This window comes from Falco biarmicus, chromosome 1 (genome assembly GCF_023638135.1).
Source record: "Falco biarmicus isolate bFalBia1 chromosome 1, bFalBia1.pri, whole genome shotgun sequence".
Taxonomy (NCBI): Eukaryota; Metazoa; Chordata; class Aves; order Falconiformes; family Falconidae; genus Falco; species Falco biarmicus.
In genome coordinates, this window is record NC_079288.1 from 8,495,703 (window position 1) to 8,515,374 (window position 19,672).

At 44.5% G+C, this 19,672-nt stretch overlaps 1 protein-coding gene across 1 annotated transcript; it reads left to right on the top strand.

Annotated features, from left to right (window-relative positions):
* The first annotated feature begins 9,687 nt into the window (after positions 1-9,687).
* Positions 9,688-15,904, top strand: DHRS7C (dehydrogenase/reductase 7C). The gene is made up of 6 exons (XM_056326711.1): positions 9,688-10,028; positions 11,260-11,372; positions 12,738-12,948; positions 13,526-13,618; positions 14,985-15,140; positions 15,592-15,904. The coding sequence occupies exons 1-6, from the start codon at positions 9,749-9,751 to the stop codon at positions 15,798-15,800; spliced, it is 1,062 nt and encodes a 353-aa protein (XP_056182686.1). The 5' UTR covers positions 9,688-9,748; the 3' UTR covers positions 15,801-15,904.
* Positions 15,905-19,672: the final 3,768 nt, after the last annotated feature.

Consider the following 19,672-nt stretch of genomic DNA (forward strand, 5'->3'; position numbering starts at 1 on the left):
ACAGAACCGTTTTACCCCACATAGCGTACATCGGCACAATACCCACGGGTTACATCCCTTACAACATAGACAGTTTATTCCGTCTGCTCGCTCTGAGTCTTCTCTTCTGTCTTCTGATCTTGACATACAGGTCACACAAACTTGCTAGGGACCCATATAGGTCCTTTATCTGTGGAGATACAAAAATAACCTCTACCGATAAATAACACTGGATTAGGTCCTTCCCATACACCTGAAGCCATATTTTTATACAGAACATTCAAACCAGGAACTGTAGTTGTTTGGTTCCCTCGCGCCGTTTGGTGATGTATAACAACAGGTGGTCCCTCTCTATCCTCCGTAAGGGAGAGATAGTTTAAGGTAAACAACACCTTAGTCAACCGTTTAGTTACGTCTGTGTCCTGCGATACTTTCTGTCTCTGAAGATAATCCTTCCGGGTACGGTTTGCCCTTTCAACAGCTGCTTTCAGTTCTAAGGTTTGAAGGTTGTCCCCTGGTTCAGCGGTGATCACTTGTTTCTGCCACTGATTATCGGATTGCCAAACACGCACAGCCTTCTTCATCTTTCGTCCTGCATCTGTAAACACCGTTGGCCCTTCAGCTGGTCTTTTTGAGCGTAACGGTCTCGCAATCCACTGATAATGTTCTAACATCTTCCAGAGAGGTCCTTTTGGCCGGTTGTTGTGTACAACACCTGTATAACCCATCAAGGCTTCCTGTATGGCTGTTGAATGTCTCAGAAGCCATTCATAATCATCACCACGGAATGGAATACTGATATCTGCTGGTTCAGTCCCATCAGTTTCAACAATCCTGTCTCTTCCTTTTCTCACCAAGGCCGCTACTGCTTCAGGGCGACTTAAAATATGATGTCTGGGCTGCAATGGCAAAAACAACCACTCTAAAATGATCGCCATATTTTCCCCCTTTTTCTTTTGCCATTGCAAAATAAGGGCAAAAGGTGAAGTGGCAACATTACAAACCAAAAAAGATAACGGATGATTTGCCATTCGGTGACCACACCAGCCAGTCTGAATCTTGCGGGATACAACTTTCAGGGCAGCCCGCTGTTCTGGTGAACAAGTTTGAGGACTGTTGGCTTCGGTCCCATGCAACCAGGATCGGAACGGTTGCAAATGATCGTTAGTGAGTCTCTTTGTGTGTCATCAGGGTGTAAGGGAATCGTGAAAAAGACAGAACAGTCTTTCAAGTCTATCACAACAATTTGCCGAATCTGTGGGATCATCATAAAAGGTGGAAGAGCAGGTTGCAACACTCCCGTTGCTAAAATCTGATCATTAATCTTCCACAAATCATGTCCCAGTTATGTGCATCAAGATTATTAATTAGTACTGGACAAGCTAACGAGCTGGTCACCTGCCATTCTCCCTCCAAAACAGCATCACGAGTAACACCAGACCAACACTGTAGAATTGGATCTTTTCTCGAGTGCAGCATCGGTGGGATAGTTGGGCTAACTGGAGGAATTACAGGTATTGAAGCAGTAGGCAGGTTCATTTTAACTCGCTTTTCCAGGTTTCTTAATGTATCTATTACCTCCTGTAAGGATTTCTCTGTATTGTTATCACAAGGTTTCTCCCCGCCTTCTTCCTCAAACCCATCCGATAATGTTTCAGGACGAGGAGGAACTTTTGGGTTGTCCGCTGTCTTATCTAAAAGCTCCGGCACTGTCGAACACGCAGGGGCGGACATGCCCTTCATAGGACGAGTATGCCCAACTCCGAAAAGTGTAACCAAGAGAGAAGGCTTAGGTGAATCACCCTTCTGCTCCACCGGCTTTTCCACACGTCTCTCCCCAAGCTTCTATGGCTGCCGCCACTACTTTTTTTTTTTTTTTTTTTTTTTCCGCTTTCATAATTTCCAGAGTGTTAACTATCGACCGCCACCCCAGAGGCAATTTCCCAGTGCTCTCCATTCCGCAATACTAAACAATAACGCGGGCTCGGGGATCTTATCCTTTTTTCGTGCCCAGCGAACTAAGGTCTCCACTTCTGTCTCTTTAACGCCCTCCCCTCTCCCAAGGAGGATGCCAGTTAACGGTTTAATTGCCGCGTCTAATTCCATCGCGGGCTTCTCAGAGCTCTCCCCTTTCACAGAAAGGATATCAGCGCGGAGAAGCCCTGCCGCGATTTACTCGTAGTGGCCTTCCGTGGTGCCCCCCCCCCCCCCCCCCCCCCCCCCCCCCTCACAGAGAGGAATCTAGCGCAGAGTCCTGCCGCGATTTACTCTACGCGGTCTTACCACCGGCGGGGGGGCGATCTGCAGCTCCACACCGAACTCTGGACTCCGCTTTTCGCCAGCAGCTGGGAGGATCCGTGGCTGTGGGTGAGCGGGCGAGCGGGGGGAGCTGCGGGGCACGGCACGGCACGGCACGGCACGGCACGGCACGGCACGCTGGCGGGGCGCGGGGAACCGCGCTGGTGTAAGAAGCAATCTGGCTAGCGAAGTACAGTCACTGGGTGTCGTGATTTCAGAGTCAAACAAATAAGTCAACAAGTGTTTGACTGGTTCAGATTGTAATCCATATCGTGTAACGGCTTGTCGCAGCTGCTGCATGAACTTCCAGTCAAAAGGTTTCCACACAGCGGCTGCTGAACCAGCAGGTAAAGCAGCAGTCCGGACCGGACAAGCAACAGCAGAAGCAGCTTCCCACTCTCCCTCCAATACAGCGTCTCTTACGACCCCAGACCAACGGCTTTGGGGAGCAGGGTGGAGGATAACACCTTCCTGGGTCAGGGTCCAGATGGCATTCGTTCCATTGCTGCCGCAAGCGGTTTAGGGTCCGGTCGGAGGGTTTGGTTCGGGGACGGGGGATCGGGGCAGGTGCAGCTGGGGTGGGTTCATTTTCTTTATCAGACTCCGCGTTCTCATTCAGAGGCGCACTCGGACCCGCCGTAGTACCCTCGTCCTCATCTAACGGGGGGGCGGCTCCCGGTAGCTGTCAGGGCGGCGCGGAGCACCCGTTGCGGCAGCACCCTCCGGCGGGTGTAACAGCTCTGCCGCAGATTTTTTAATGGGCACAATTAAGCCTTTTGCAGACGGAGCGCCGAGACCAAATAATCGGGTAGACTGCGTCTCGGTTTCCCGACCGAGGAGGTCTGAGGCAGCCATAGCCATTTTTTTCTCCGCAACCAGGGATCGTAAATGGTTTATGACCTCCTGGCAGGCAGTCCCCAAGTCCTTGGCCGACTTGCTGCCGCTAAGGATCGCATCGCGAAGGGAATCCCCGGCCTCTCGCCGCTCAGTCACACTAAACAGCAATCGCGGGTCTTTTAAGTGTCCGTTTTCAGCCGCCCACCTACAGAGCTCATGGAGCTTCTTAGTGCTCATGCTAGCCTCTCGCTCAGCAAGAATATCAGTTAATAGCGTGAGTGCCGCTTCCCTTTCCATCATCGAGGGAAAAACGGTCTTACCGGTGCAGGTCCGCGCACGACGTCAATGCCGGATTCAGACGCCTTTACTCCTACGGACGTCTTCCTGCTCAAACTCTTCACAGCGACTCCCAACTTTGCAAAGCCCACCGTCGCGACACAAAGGCAGAGTTTTTCCAGCAATTACCAGCTTTCCCGTCGTTTGGGAGCCAATTGTTGGAAGAAGGGTTCGCCGGAGTCAAGAAGACACTCAATATGAGTTATGCACCTTGCTCAACTTCATTAGTTTCTAACACTACTTACATAGAACCCATACACGTGCATATTCGTAAAGCAGAAATATAATTGGTTAGTAGTCTCTAAACACGCGCGGTTCTCACACCCCTAATTATCATGACTAAAATAAGCATTCTATCCATGTAGCTAATTGTGTTGCTGTGCTTCAGCCTTGTAGTTTGTTACTCCCTCTTTTCCCATACCGCTCCCTGTCTTTCTTGGCCCTGCACCTGCTTTCCCAGCAGCTGTAGCTTGTTACAGCCACGGCCTGTTGGCACAACATAATTGCTTGGTCTCAGGATTCAAGAATAGCTCAAGGCTGCCTTTCCTGTTAACTTCAGCACAGCGACTTCAGGACAATTCTGATTACAGGCCTATTCTAATACCAGGCCTGGATTGTGCAGATCTCCAGAGATTCTAAGGCCATGCTTCTGCAGCCATTCTTCTACAAATTCTCTTTGTCCTCCTCACGCTGCCCTGCTAGCAATGTGAGTGACACCACAAAAGCACTGCTATCTTCTCTCTGTGGTGAGAAATTTAAGTGCTCACTTCTGCACTCATACAGACTCAACTGCTCCATGGAACCACCCAGGCACAGCTCCCCTGGAGAAGGTGCCATGAAGGGATTCTCTTGGTGGTTCTCACCCTGCCCTGGTAGTTATGTGAAGGACATCACAGAAGTTGGGCTACTGGCTTTCTGAAGCAATAAAAGGGTAACGACGTTTGCTCATGGTTCTTGGATTTTCGCCCTGCTACAGAGCCGAAATGCATGTTCGAACCATCCACCACTGCTCCTCAGGAGAAGGAGCCAGGAACGAATTTTCTTTTGTTGTTATCCTGCCCTAGTAGCGATGCGAGAGCCATCACAGAAGTTGGGCTACCGCCTTTCTGGGCCACGAAAGTGGTCATTATATTTTCTCAGGGTTCTCAGCTTTCGCACTGATTCAGAGGCCAAATGCATGTTGGAAATGTCCAGCCACAGCTCGACCAGAGAAGATGCCAGGGAGGAATTCTCTTGCTGGGTCTCGTCCTGCCCTGGTAGCTATGTGAGGGACATCAGAAATGTTCTGCTACCTGCTTTCTGTGCTGAGGAAATTAACTGCTCACTCTTGCACTCGTACAGAGTCCAAATGCTCCATGAAACCACCCAGGCATAGGTGCCCTGGAGAAGGTGTCAGGTAGGAATTCTCTGTTGGTCTGGCGCTGTGCTGATAGCCATGTGAAGGACAGCACAAATGTTCTGCTACCTGCTTTCTGTGCTGAGGAAATTAACTGCCCACTCTTGCACTCGTACAGAGCAAAAAACTTAACGTCCCAGCAAAGACAAGTTTGTTGGATGGAGATGAACAGGTAACCCCATATTTATTGTATTTGCAAAATTCTTTCTCAGATCTGAGAAAACATGCATATTTATCAAGGAATTAATGTCTTGGTTCCCTAAGCTATCAGTGTGGTTAAAGAAAGCGATCATTATAATAACTGTGGTGATTTTTATAGTTGTCTGTGATTATATTAATGCAATGTTGTGTAACGTGTGTGACTATCTTAGCAAAATTACAAGAAAGAACTTGGTAATATCTTAGCTATTAAACTGTTGCAGGTACACAATGATAAAACAAAAGGAGAGAATTGTTATAGAAAATGTGATTAATTAAGAAATTTCAAAGTGCTGAAGCTGCTAAATGGCAGAACCAGGCCTTGACCCTTGTATAGCCCTAATCCAAGGCTGTTTTAAACCTCAGTCAAGTTAACGAGCGGGAGAATAGAGAAACAATAGGTGATCATTTTGTGTACGCAGGCGCTCTCAGAAACACAGGTGTTTTAAAAAAATTAGTATATGTGAATAGGAATTGCTTGCTCAAAGGCTAAGTGTGCTTGAAGGAGTGTGTGAGTTAAAGCAGGTGGAAAGAAGATCACGATCCGAGGAGGAGATCTGAGGCAGAGACTGGAGCTGGATAGATTAATCCACTGGGACAGAGTCAGATGATGGAAGATTCCTAAAAACTTTGGACGTTGACTAATGATTTGGTGTCTGAGCTGTGCTGTATGCCGTGGTTCTCTGCCACTCACCGGGGTGGTGGCCCAGCTCCGAGTTGTGACTAAAGCAAACCTAGTGGTGCCCACGGCTGTGTGAATTTCTCCTTTAACAGCAGCAATCAGCGGGGCTTATCCGTAGGGAAGAACCCTTGCGCCGAAAGTTCCTTGTGCTGCTGCTTCTCCCTCGGTAATGGGGCGGGGGCACGGACACAACCAACCACCCGACTGTTAAAGCCGTCAGATGCGAAGGATTGAAACGCTTGAGCCACGTGGGTGCTTTCTGGTCCGCAGGCAACGGGTCATGGTGCCTGGGCTGCGGGGGGGAGACGGGCAGAGCAACGCGACCCCCGCCGCGGCAGCTCCGGTGTGCGGGCGGCGCGACCCGCGCTGGTGCCGGCCCGGGCTCGCCCCGTCGGCGCTCGGCACCGGGCCGGTGGGGCGCTGCTGCCGCCCAGCGGGCACAGGTGGGTACTGCAGCCCGGGCCTCCCCGCTCCGCGCTGCCGGCCGTTGTTAACGGCACCGCCACCCCGCGCGTCCTGCGGGGCGGTGCCGCGGCGCCCGCTGCTGCCTCCCGGTGCGGAGCCGCCCCCGCCGCCGTCCGAACGCGCCGTCCGTGCGCGGTGCGCGCTGCAGGAGCAGCATGGCGGCGCGCCGGGGGCGGGCCGTGGCGGCGGGGGCGGGGGAGTGCCGGGAGCGCGGGGGAGGCGAGCGGGGGCGGGGGGGGTCTCCTGCCCGGCGGCCACCTGGGGGGGGGGCGGCACGGGAAGATTCAGCCGCCCGCTGCGTCAGGCACAGAGAGCGGGACCCTCAGCAGCAGGGTGCCAGCGTGCACAGCCGGGTCCGTGTGTCACCCGCGGGGTCCGTGTGTCACCCACAGATACCCTGGATACCCAAAGCTGGACAGGATTAGCAAATGCTGAAGTAGAGTTTTGTGGTAAACTTAACCAGCCTGTCTGAACGAGCAGGCATGTTCTTTGCTCACAAGCACCGTTCAGTCCCACCTAGGCGTCCCGAAAGTGTGAAGGGCCGTGGCCGCATCGTCCCTTGGTCACAATGAACAGTTGCCTGTGCAGAGTTGCTTTTGAGGAGCACGCCGTGGTTATATTTTCTCTGTTTGGCTTTGCATTTGGGAAATAATGTCACAGTCATTGCTCAACTGAAGGAGCCGCGATACCCGACGTGGCAGAGGAGGAGATGGGTTTGACTACTTTTTTGGTGTGCGTCAGTTTGACCCCAAAATGACATTGTGTCAAAGCGTGTGGCCAGGTGCTGCTACAGATGTTGACTTGGGGTATGAATGGCTCCAGGTGTGCTTTAGGAGAGCTCTGTTGGTGTAGGTGTGCTGAGCAATCGCTCTGCTGTGTGTGCAGCTGTTCTGGTTTGGCACCCAGCTGTGAGCATGCAAAAGAAAACTCGCAGCTGTAGTCAGCTCTCGGATATGCAGGCAGCAGTAGAAACCGCTCTGATTTTAGAGCATCCTGACCATTTCAGGCAGGCCAAGAGTTGTGCCCCGGTATTTCTGAGAGCCCACAGCTCCGCAGTTCTCCAGGACACGACAGGTAAAGTTGTAAGATCCCAGAGCTCTTTGCGAGTTACACTAACGGAGTTTCTTTGGATATGTATTTGGATACATGTGCCAACTGAAAAGGTATTGTTTGCTTTCCTGCTCGGTAAACACAGATCACTTGGGTGGTCACGCACGCTTGTCAGTTCCTGAGGAAACTTCCTGGAAAAGGAAACAGTTCAGAGGCACTGTTTAGGGTTTGGGGGGTTGTGGTTGCTGAAACCTCGGGGATTTGGCGTTTTGTTCCGTGTTTTCAATGGTGATTTGAATGGATTTCTTCAAAAAAAATCCCATTTGTTTCATTCTCTACCCCCATTACATTTCTAGGAGGAATGGCTGCAAGGTTCCCGTTGCCTCAGGTCAGTACTGCTGGGACTCCCTTTTCCCTCTCTGCCCTGTACACGTCTGTCTGTAGCTGTTCGCTCCCCGGTGTCTCCCCGTAGATGGCTCCCAGTCCCGGTGCTTTAATTCATCCCTCTTTGCCCTTGGCCCATTGCTGCTTTTGTGTCCTCTGTCCTGCTCCCCATCCATCCTGGGTCTTTAATCGCTCCCTCTCTACCCTGCAGGCTGTTGCCTATTTTTCCCAGCATTTCTCCATCACTCTCTGTCTGGCTCCCTGCCTCTCCTTTTTAATTCTTCCCTCTCTGCCCTGTGGCCTGTTACTGTCTTCCCTTTCTCTGTCTCTTTCTGTACAGCTCCCAGTCCCTTCCTTTTTGAGATTCCCCCCTTTCTGTCCTCGAACCCATTGTGGATTTGCCTTTGTCCTGTTGCTGGCTGGCTGGTCCTGCTCCCTGGTTCATTCCTGTATCCCCCTGCCTAGCTCGCTGTGCCATTATTCCCTGCTGTCCCACTCCCTGCCCTTTCCCCCCCCCGTCCTACAGTCCAGGGCTGTGGTTTTTTTACCTAAAAGCGCACGCAACTTTCAAATATCGGCACATTATACAAATCTGTGGTTTGAAAATCTTAAATCATGGGTCCTTTGGCAGGCAACTTCAACATTTATAGGCAAGAATACACACCTTGATTGCCACTGTCGTTAGCTTCTAGAGCAAGTTCATTTACAAACTGTGTCTAAAAGTCACCTCCTCTGCCCTCTTGTATAATTAACTTCTATCCTTTCCCACTCACTGAAAGCTAATAGGTTCCTGCCAACCTAACCATGAAGTCCTTGTCCCTTGTTACGACGCTCCAGTATCGATGACCCTCCATCATTTGTAGACTTAGTATCCTCTTATTGGAGAACATAGGATTTAGATGAGCAGTTGCACAGCGTGAACAGGAGTACAGAATCTGGTTGTCAACACTTAGACTTTTAAGACTGTGATACAACTTCTTGGAACAGCAAACCAGGAATGACTCATAATGAACCACTGTTTCTTAGAACCCCAAAGGGCAACCCATAACTGATTGTCAGGTTAACCAGTAACGTGTCTCCGCAGGAAATATAAAAGTTAGATCACCTACCTGAAGTTGATACGCTCTTGAAATTGCTGGGAAAGAGGTGTATCTGCCTGGCAGATACCAAGAGTGGGAAGCACGGTGGTGGCACTGGGACGCGCGGTGCCAGCCTGCTCTGTGTTCCCGCGCTCGGTGCCCGCAGCAGCTCTGTGTGATGCACCAGTTCCCAAGCCAGCTTGCTCAGAGGTGTTTTGCCAATGCAGACATCCATCAGTCATGTTGCTGAACAGTGATTATTTCAAGTGGCAACTTCTTTATGGTATCTTTTGCTTGTTTTTGAAGACCTATTGTTGTCACGGAGTGTATACAAATGTTCTTATGTGTAAAGTTGATTGAAGCCCAATGAGAAGAAATTGAGACCGTCCTATGAACAGCTGCAGCTGAAGGAAAGATGGAAAGATAGCTGTGTCTTTGTACAGTTGAATCGATACTGTACCAAGAACTTTTACATGGCTGTCCAGCCTGTTGGACTAGATAGGTCAGGCATGCGAATCACACTGTAGATACTATATTTACTTTTAAAGTATCTCTTGTCACATGCCTATACATAGCCATTCTCGTTCAGGGCAAGCAGCCTCAGCGAATGCAGTGCTCGATGATATTGCTGAAGGACTTTAATTAAATCTGTAATACAAAAAGACAAAAGAATGCTTTATCTGTAGCTGGAGTCTTCATAGCCATAGTAAGTGATTCTATTTTCTCTGTCTTTTAGAACGGAAAAAAATTCTACTTTGTGTTTTATCTAAAATTAGGATTAAAAGCTGGTTTCATATAATAGCAACATAACTAAAATTTCAGTGTTATATATTAACCTGTTTTTTGTCTTAAGGCAATATCTGTGCTAAAGTTCTATTATGTTTTTGACAACATAGTGTAATTTTGAATAAAAGGAATCCAGATCTGGTTAGCCCATGCAATAATGAGGAAAACAGACAAACAAACAATGTTACCCTGTTTATTAAATAATAATATTAAGCCATTCATTGGAAAACAAACTTCCCACTGCTTCAAGCCTTTGGCATGCTGATTACTGTGTTTTCTATAGATGAAAACATTGCTCTTTTAGCTAAGAATAGTTTGAAAAATAATGAATGCATATTATTATTATTACTGTTAATCTCATATGGTCTTTTGTTTCCTGCAGACATGGGTGTTCTTGCTGTACTTGCTCTACCATTGCTTCTTTTAGGGATCAGTGGAGTTATTTATATTTATCAGTCAGTCAGGTGGCTATTGTCCAAGTCAGCTGTGCAAAACAAGGTGGTGGTGATCACAGATGCCATCTCAGGACTGGGCAAGGGTGAGTTGTCTCATTTCTTCTCTGTGTCAGAGAACAAAACCAGCTAGAGAACCACCCTCTAGGTGATAGAATGGGCATACATTGCCTTGAATATATCCATAACTGCCTGGATGAAGCAGGAAGGTCAGAAATATATTTTTAAACTAATCCTGCAATTTTTAAATGTACTTTTTTAGTCTCACCACAGGAACTGCTGATAAACTTTTAGGAACTCCAGAGCTTTGTATTTATTTAATTCAACAGAATGAGAGGTTTTGTAAGCACTTAAGAGTGTTATTTTTAGCATGCTGCTACCATGAGATCTTATTACATGGACAGTCCCTGCAGGGTAGCCACAAATCAGTACAAACAGGTGTCACCTTATTCTTTACATGTTCCTTTTTAGCTCTTAAAGACTCCAGCAGTTCCTGCTCACCCCTCTGTCCCTGTTCATGTCTCTGCCTCCTCTATCACCCATGTTACTCCTCTTGCCTTGACATCCCCCAGTCCCTCCAGCTGGGCTGCCTGGCTATGTGTAATGGTGGGTTCAGGGGACAGAAGGAAAGGGTATGTGCTAATTTATATAAGCTAATTGCCAGGGCAGCCAGCCACTTGGCATATATGTCTTCATGGCTCATATTTCTTACCTGCATGGTGCTGCTAGATTAAAGGTGCTGGGTCATGTACTGTTCATGTGCTGTCCTGCTCTAGGCATCGCTTGAGGAGCAGTAGATGCAAGTGTCTGGTAAGGCAAACACAGCTTCTGGCTAGACTGTGGCATTTTCAATGAAGACTTGCTGTTTGTTGGAAACCTTGCACTCCCAAGCAGACAATAGATCAGGAAAGGGAATGCTTTTGCGGAATTATTCCTTAGCAGAACAGAGCAGACACTTGTGACAGACATACACACTATGCTGGCAAGGAATGCACTTTATCAAGCCTGTTAGGACAAGGTATGAAATAATTCCAACCTCCATATCCCACCTGATCTCTCCCTTTCCCTGACACACTTCAGTTTCAGTTGAAGATAATATTAACATGCATTTTCTCTGGTTATATTTCAGTAGTTTTGTTTGAGGAGACATGATCTAGTGCTTCCTTTTTTCTCATATAAATTATGCTTTCAAAATGAATTAATTTTAAAGCATAAATTCAACACAATTAGCAAAACCAGAATCCCATTTCAAACAAAACAAACAAAATCAAATTGTTATTATTGTTACTATTTCTTTTGAACATATTTCTGTCCTAGAATGTTCTCGGGTGTTTCACGCAGGAGGAGCAAGGCTTGTGTTGTGTGGCAGGACATGGGAAAAATTAGAAGCCTTGTATGATGCTTTAATTAGCGTGGCAGACCCCAGTATGGTGAGTATTTCCTCCACCTTGCTCAGGTACACAAAGTGCTTTTAAATCCAGTAAAGAAAGGTACATGAAATGTGATTCACCGTTAATGAAGATTGTGGTCACCCGGGTAACACACTCAACATGGTGGGGGGAAAACTCTGAAGGTCTTCAGAGCATGATGCCGAAAATGTAAGTCAGAAATCCTACTCCCTTGAGATAATTCAAGGCAGTTACTGTAAAACAACTGAGCAGTTCTGCATTTTGAACAAGGCTCCCAACTAGAAATGCTAGGCAGAGGAATTTGCCTGTTAATTTGGATGAAAGGGATCCAAAGTACTTCATTTAATCACAGGAACTATCCATTTCTGATACAGAGTGCTCAGGGAGTGGGAGATGGGTCTAAAGATTGAACTAATTCTGAGTTTCTCCACTGTTTTGGGAGAAATCCCATCTAGAAGGGCATGGGAGCATATGAATAAGAGTGCCCTTTCTTCATTACCACTGACTGGGTAACCATGCAAATAGACATGCAAGGTTGCCCCTGCTGCTGGTTCTTTGAAAGGTGTGTCTGATGCTCCTGGAAAGCTTTCCTTCTGTGACCAACAGATAGCTGAGTCATTTCAGGGCACAGGTGTTCTGGAAGGCATCACACAAATTCTGCAGCCATTGCTCACCAGACCAACAAAATCTGTGTTTGGTGTTTGACCCTTTTTTTGCAGTGAGCTTCATTTATCTGCATAAATAACCATAGAAGTAGTGTGTTCATGTTAGTCTGCACAGACTCAACTAGGAAAAAAAATTAAGTATGACTAAGGGATCTGCGTTACATCGTCATAGTAATGCAGTGAAAGAAGATACTCGAAGTTCATTCCTCTGTCCCATAGCTGATAAAATCTACATCTTTCCAGAAACTGCACAAATGCAGGCTCTGTTTGGATAACCTATAGCGGAACAAACCATTCCTACCCTCCATCTGCCCCCCGGGTATATGTAAATTATCTGTCAGAGCAATATATATGCTGACTCTGTGGTCAGCAAAGTTTTCCAGAGGGCTGCTCGTGGAAGGATCATAACCTGGAGAGGTAAGAGTCACCTTCTGTGTCTATTATCTGTCTCCACTGATTACATGAGAGACTACACGTAGGGTAGACCTGGTCCAGTTTACCCTTCCCATGGTGTTCTGCTTCATCTGAATTTTAGGGTCTATGGATACCCATTGCTGAACTACCTTCTTTCTAGAGTGGGTTAAAAGAACAAATCAATTTTTTTGTGAGCATGATAAAAGCACTTTCTTTGGATAGCAAGGTAAATAAATTTACAAGACAAGTAAATAGAAACAATTTTTTATATAACAGGTATTCTTGAAATAAGTCTGTTCTTTATTAGACATATGCACCAAAGCTTGTACTTCTGGATATCTCAGACATAAACTGCACTCAAGATGTAGCTACGGAAATCCTGAATTGCTATGGCTGTGTGGATATACTGATCAACAATGCAAGTATGAAGGTGAAAGGAGCAGTGCAGAGCATTTCATTGGAACTTGATAAAAAGATAATGGATGCCAACTATTTTGGACCTATAACGTTAACCAAAGGTATGGTAATTTTTTTTTTCTGTTTTACTGTTGCCATTTAAAGCTTGAGAACCAAATCTTTAGCATTATACTGTTTCATTTGCACTTATTTTTGCCTTCTTGGCTATAATAAAAAACAGTTCTGTGAAAATTAATGGACTGAAATTGAGGTGAAGAAGATCAGAATGAGAGTGCCTGAGTTTGGAAACAGATTGATCAAGAAATACATAAGCAGGTGTTTGAAAGAGAGACATTTTTAAAAATGTCTGCTTATTGCATTTTGCATACGGTGACTCCTTTATTTGGGTACTTTCTGCCTTTGTTACAAAGACATTCTTTTCAAAACCCTTGCCAGTATACAGGCTGACAACTAAATGTGATAATGTGGCACCCAAATCTGCATGTACAATCCAAGTGAAGTCTAGAAGACACTCAATTACAGCTACTGGACTTTGTGATACTTTTGATTGCAATATCGAGACAATCATTGCTAAAGTTGTGCTATCTAAACTTCAGCTGTTACTTCTTTTCACTAAATATGTTGAGCTCTTTTATTTATGTGGCTCTTTCTTTCTGTTTTGGTTTTTTTTTTTTTCAGCCATTCTTCCCAACATGATCTCAAGAAGAACTGGGCACATTGTTCTAATTAATAGTATTCAAGGAAAAATAGGAATCCCGTTCCGTGCCGCTTGTAAGTTATACATAGCAAGAATGTACATTCTAATGCAGAAATTGTGAGTACTCCATGGCAGTGATAAGAGGTTATTAAAAGTGCTAATTTGTATCCTAATTCAGTAAACTATTAATATATTACTTCAGTGAAAAAATTTCAAAGAATTGGAACTCAAGACGAAATAGTTAAAATACTATTTTTGACATGTAACTACTGAGTTAGTTACCTACCTCAGGATTATGACTTATAGCTCCATGAAAGCAAAATACAGTGACAGAGAGTGTAAGGAAAGCAGTAGACAAAAAAATTAAATCCTGTCTTTATGCCTTTGTATAAATCTATACAGTGCCCACATCTTGAACATTGTGTGCAGTTCTGGTCCCCCGTCTCAAAAGAAGTATAAGAACTACAAAAAAAGCTCAGAAAAGAAACAACACATTGATGCAACATCTAGAATGGTTTCCATCAAGGAAACAGCTGATTGTGTCAAGATATATTGTATTTGTATGAAATCATGAGTAGGAGAAGAGCTAACAGATAATTTTTACAATGCCTCTACCGATATCTATGTTGCATGGTGTGGGGCTGCCAGAAGGAACGTCAAAACAAATGAATGGCGAAACTTCTTTCCATTCCTAGAGCCCACCTGCCTTTTTTTAGATTATATTATGCACAGGTCAATTTTCACTGGAGATCCAGTCAAATACAAGGTGGACGAGTGCTTTGCAGCTCTGCTGCACTTAACACATAGTTCTGGTTTTTGGTCAAGGTTCACATACTGTCATCCTTCTTTAACACCATTCTCAATAAAATGCACTAAAAGCAGTTAAAAAAATTCTTAACATTCAATTACTTTAATATTAAAAGCATCTTGGAATGCTGGTGCAGGGCAAAGGCCTAATTAGTTTACAAAATATTAGTACTCCTGCGTTGCAGAAATGAACATGTATTTCACTGCATTTTATCGATCTGTCACAAACTGCAGCAACAGATGGTGTGGAGACTCATCTCAGTGATAGATGTCCATCCACCAAAGACATCTATAAACTTGTAGAGGTAATAGAAGTATTACTCCTTAACCCAGGATATAATATTTCCTGTTGGAAAATCCAGGCACACACTCTTTGACATGTATGGGGAGACTGGCTGCATGCCTCATGCATAATTGTCCTGTACAAATAATTTACTTGTTTGCTTTAAATATGTCACATGATAATTTCACTGGGTGAAATAATACACTGATCTTTTGCTGTTTGGCTAATCATTCCATGCTCAGTTTTCCAAACATTCATATGTTGTGGAGCTCTGTCATATATATCTATATCCATGCATTCATATATCCAAACATGCATACGTGTTTTGGTTTTTTTTTTCTTTCTTTTAGATGCTGCTTCTAAGCATGCCGCTATAGGATTTTTTGATTGTCTTAGAGCTGAAATGGAAGAATTCGATATTTCTGTCAGTACTGTGAATCCAACCTTCATCTGTTCATACCATCACCAACCAGCACCTGGCAACTGGGAGGCATCTATTTGGAAATGTGAGGTTTGATGCATCCAGAAGACGGTAGATGAGGCTCATATAGCAGTATGGACCCTTTTCCCAGGGACAAGAAAAGAGCATAGGGGAAAGGATGGAAGTGGCAGAAGGGATGAACAGGTTATGGGAGCAAAAGAAAAGAAAGACTGGAGAGGTTAGATGAGCCTGGTGAAAAGAGAAGGAACGTGGAAAGAGACGACATTATGTGAGAAAATAAATACACCAGGCATGGGGAATGGAGGTAAAGCTGAGCATGAAAGGTCCCAAAACTGTAAAAAGATCTTACGGACATACTGGTGAGGGGAAGGGAAGGGGCAAAGGGTTGAAAGTGTGTAGAAATTGAACTAATTTGACTGATGCACGAGCTGCATATCTTTTTCACCATCATTCCCTCATATGTGTCTGTCTGTCTTGTCTATCTTTCCGTAGCTCTCACTCCTCTCTATTTACAGTCTTTTTCAGAAAGGTGGCATACGGCGTGCACCCGGTGGAGGTGGCGGAGGAAGTCTTGCGCACAGTGAGCAGTAAAAAGCAGGAGGTGCTTATGGCCAACCCAGTCCCCCGAGCAGCAGTTTACATTCGCACCTTCTTCCCTGAGCTCTTTTTTGCCATTGTTGCCTCAGGGATTAGGGAAAAGCTGAAGACAGAAGAGGAAAATTGATTTTGTTCAGTTCTTCTCCTTGCTTTTGACCTGAAAAAAAGTTAGGTTGTTTCAAATGTCAATGATTTCTGCTTCTCACTATGGGTAGAATAAAGTAGGAGGCTTTATTAAACGTGAACCAGCCAGTGTCTCACGTAGTGACAAAGGTAGAATAACATCTGTGATCTATCACGAAATTTTTAAAGAACAGATGTATTTTAATCTAGAAACTAGAAGCAAGTTATATCTAAGCAATTTTCAAATACCTAAAATATACTGCCAGGAGGACAGAACTAAACTGCTCTCCACTTCTACTGTAGTAGGATAATGTGCTAAAATTACTTCAGAGGAGATTTACAGGGAAAGAATTTTCGTCTAAGTATAGTTAAGCACAAAGGATAAATTGCCACACATTTTCAAATGCTTGTGTTTGGAAGCTTTAAAGAAGAGATTAGCAAAACATCTGCAGAAAAGCAATGTAGCTTTAGTTTATCCTTCACAGAGGAAAAGAAGGATTAGGTGACCTATTAAATGGGTCACACTTGTCCATAATTCCATGTTTTTTTCTCATATTGAGAACAAGGTTTCTCTGAAGTAATATTTTTTCCTCTGGGGAAATTTATTATTTAATCTGAAGTTTTATCTCTCATCTGTCCATCTCTGCTTCACTGTCTAAATACCTGTGCATATATGTTGCATAATAAGAAATATTATAATAATAAAAAGAAACATTATGAGATAAGTTTATTAAGAGATATTTTCTGTGAGCCTTATTCAGCCATATTTTAATCTATGAGATTCCTTAATAATACTAACTTTCATAAATTGGGACAAAACTAGGCTTGCAGATTTAGTTGAAGTATAGGAGAAAGATGCTCAACTTCAGCTCCTTTAATTTTTTTAAGCTTCTCACATGCCTAAAGAGCACATGAGTTTCTTTTAACGTGAGCTGCAGTTGCATTGCTTTAATTTTATGGAGTTTGTGCTCAAATCAACTGTTTCTTGGTGCTGGCCAAGAAGATTGATATTGCTGGACACAAGGACCCTTGAAGTAAGGAAGAATTTAGAAGAATGCTAAGACTGGAAAGTTTAAAAGTGAGGAGACTCTTGTTCTAACTTCAGAACATTTGTCGTAGATATACCCTGCCCTCAGCTAACCTCCCAGATCTCCTTAAGCAGTGGAAAGAAACAGGTGCCTCTGACCTGTGCTCTGTCTGATGTACAGCTCAGGGTAACATGAATTGCATCATAAAGTGCCCGTTTCTCTCCACTTTGGGTGGACTCCCTGTAACCAGCACAACTGTAGACCTGTGTGTCTGTGGCACAGGCAACTGAAGTTCACCAAGATGCCACATTTATCAAGATTGTTTGGGTCAAATGAACTGGAATAAAAATTCCACAGTATTTAATAATCTATTTATTATTTTTTTTCCCTTGCTTTCAAATGATGTGGTTCCAGGACCTACCCCAGAATTATTGATGTCTACAAACTGGGAATCAAAAGTTAAAATAAGGACCAGAATGTGCAATTGTGGGTTGCAAAAAACAAAACACAAAGAAGTGTTGCATTTGATCAGGTGAGTTTTTTACCATACATCCAGCAGAAGATACATATCTTCTTGAATGGTTAGCATGTGAGAAAACCAGACCATCTGAGATTTAAGAATTGATCTGGGCGACGGTCCCATTGCACAGTTATTTAAAAGCTCTTGTCCTCATACAGAACTTTATAGGGGTAGAAACCACTGTGAGAAACAATCCTGAGGAAAGATAAGGTGACAGAGACTACCACATTGTGTTAGAAACCGCAGGCTAAGACAAAAATTGAGGTACTTAAATTAGATCTTTCAAAGATCTTGTAGGCATCAACCAAATCTGTTCCTTGATGAGGTGGAGATTCATCAGCGACACCCAGGCACAACATGCATTAGTTTAAAATCTATTGTAAAGACACCACAGCTACTATAAACGAAGAAAAGCTAAAGTCAGATGGAATCAGGAATAATTTCTCAGTTGGTGAAGATGTTAAGAACATCTCTATCACAAAGAAATACGTGAAAAAAGTGGAAGGAATCAAGATCTTGTGTTCTGGTCAAGGGATGGAGACTACTTCTACTGGAGTGGGTATCAAACTCTCTAGCAACTGCTTTTTTCATCTGTAGAACTGCAGGTGGCAGTTTCAGAACACTAGGTACGCTGTAATGAATAAAGACAGACTTTTCTGAAGATGAAAGGGGAATCTTAACTGCTGTCGACAGCTACCTCGTGTGATGGTGCAGAGAAGATGGAGCCAGACTCTTCTCAGATGTGGACAATGGAAGAAAAAAGGGTAGCGGACGCAAATTGGAACACATGACATTCTGATTAGCTATGAGGAACTATTTTTTCCACAGTACAGCAGTCAAGCATTGGGACAGGTTGCCAATGAGGTCAAGAAATCTCACTTCTTGAATGTATTCAGAACTCAACTGCTTAAGGCTCTGAGCAACATCGTATAATTGGTCTGGCTTTGAGAGGGGAGGTTGGACCAGAAACCTCCAGAAGTACCTGCTCACTGAGATTCTTCTATAATTCTGTGTGAGTCTACAGGTGTAGGTGAGTCTTGCAGTTGGGCTCCAGCCAAGATAATTTTGATATTCCCCCAGTCAGAGAATGTGATTCTGTCAGTTCTCCCACTGGATGGGAAAATCTGGATAAATACCTAATGCTGAAAATTAATGAAACTGCAGACACGTTAGGCAAAGTAAAACATATAATCAAACAAACCCTGCTGAAGGCACCAGGAGATGACTTTGCATATAAATACCTGACTTGACACCCTTTAGTGAGTCCCACCAGTGCTCTATACAATATGGTGTTGGCTGACAGGACACAGTCTATCCCAGTCGCTATTCAGAGATGCCACTTCACATTTGTTTGTTGTTTGTTTGTTTTTATAGTGTTTGTGAGTGTTTAGAAGCTGCAAATAGGTTAAATGCTGAATTAAGAAGGAGAATACTATGGCAATTGTTCGTAAGTTTGTGTGAATTAAGTGATGGTACAATGACCATGAATTAATCAATTATAAAGCTAGTAGACTGTATATAATTCATCTTATTTCCCCAGGACGTTAAAAACACAAACAAATTATGATGCTAATTTTAAATTTTCCCAGTCAGATGCTGTTATAGGACAGGAGCCAGCAGCTGGTTGTAGGAAAACACAGGCTGATGAAAAGGAATTTCTGCTGTTGGGTAGAGGGGCAAAACTTGAACCTCGAAAATAAAGGTTGATTTGTATTTGAAATACACAGAAAGAAGCAATCAGTACTGAAGAGAACAGAAAAAAGAGGTTCCAAATATTAGATAACTTTTAAGAGTTATCTAATTTTGAGAGCAGCAGGGTAAGGATCATAGGATAACTCAGGTGGGAAGATGCCTCACGAGGTCTTTGGTCCACCCTCCTACCCACTATGAGGTAAGACCAGGTTGCTCAGGGCTTTACCTTGTCAGGTCTTGAAAACATCCGAGCAGGAAGACTGCACAGCCTCTTCTGGGCAGCCCGGTCCGCTGCTTGACAGTCCTCACAATGGGAAAGTTTCTCTTTGTATCCAGTCCAAGCCTCTCTTACCTGAACCTATGCCCAGTGGCTCTCATTCTCCTACAGTGCACCACTGTGAAAAGCCTGGCTCCACGCAATGAGTAACTTTTATGTAGAAACTGGAAGACTGGTAGGTATTGTAGATGCTGGAGGGCTTCAGGTCCCTCTGAAGGCTCCTCTGCCCACCGAAAAAGCCTCAGCGTCTTCATACATTCTGTGGGTTCTGCTGACATAACAAGTTCAGACTGTATTTATGTTAGATTGTTTTGCCTGAAAAAAGCATGTAGTGATTTTTCTAAACCCCAGAGCTGTTC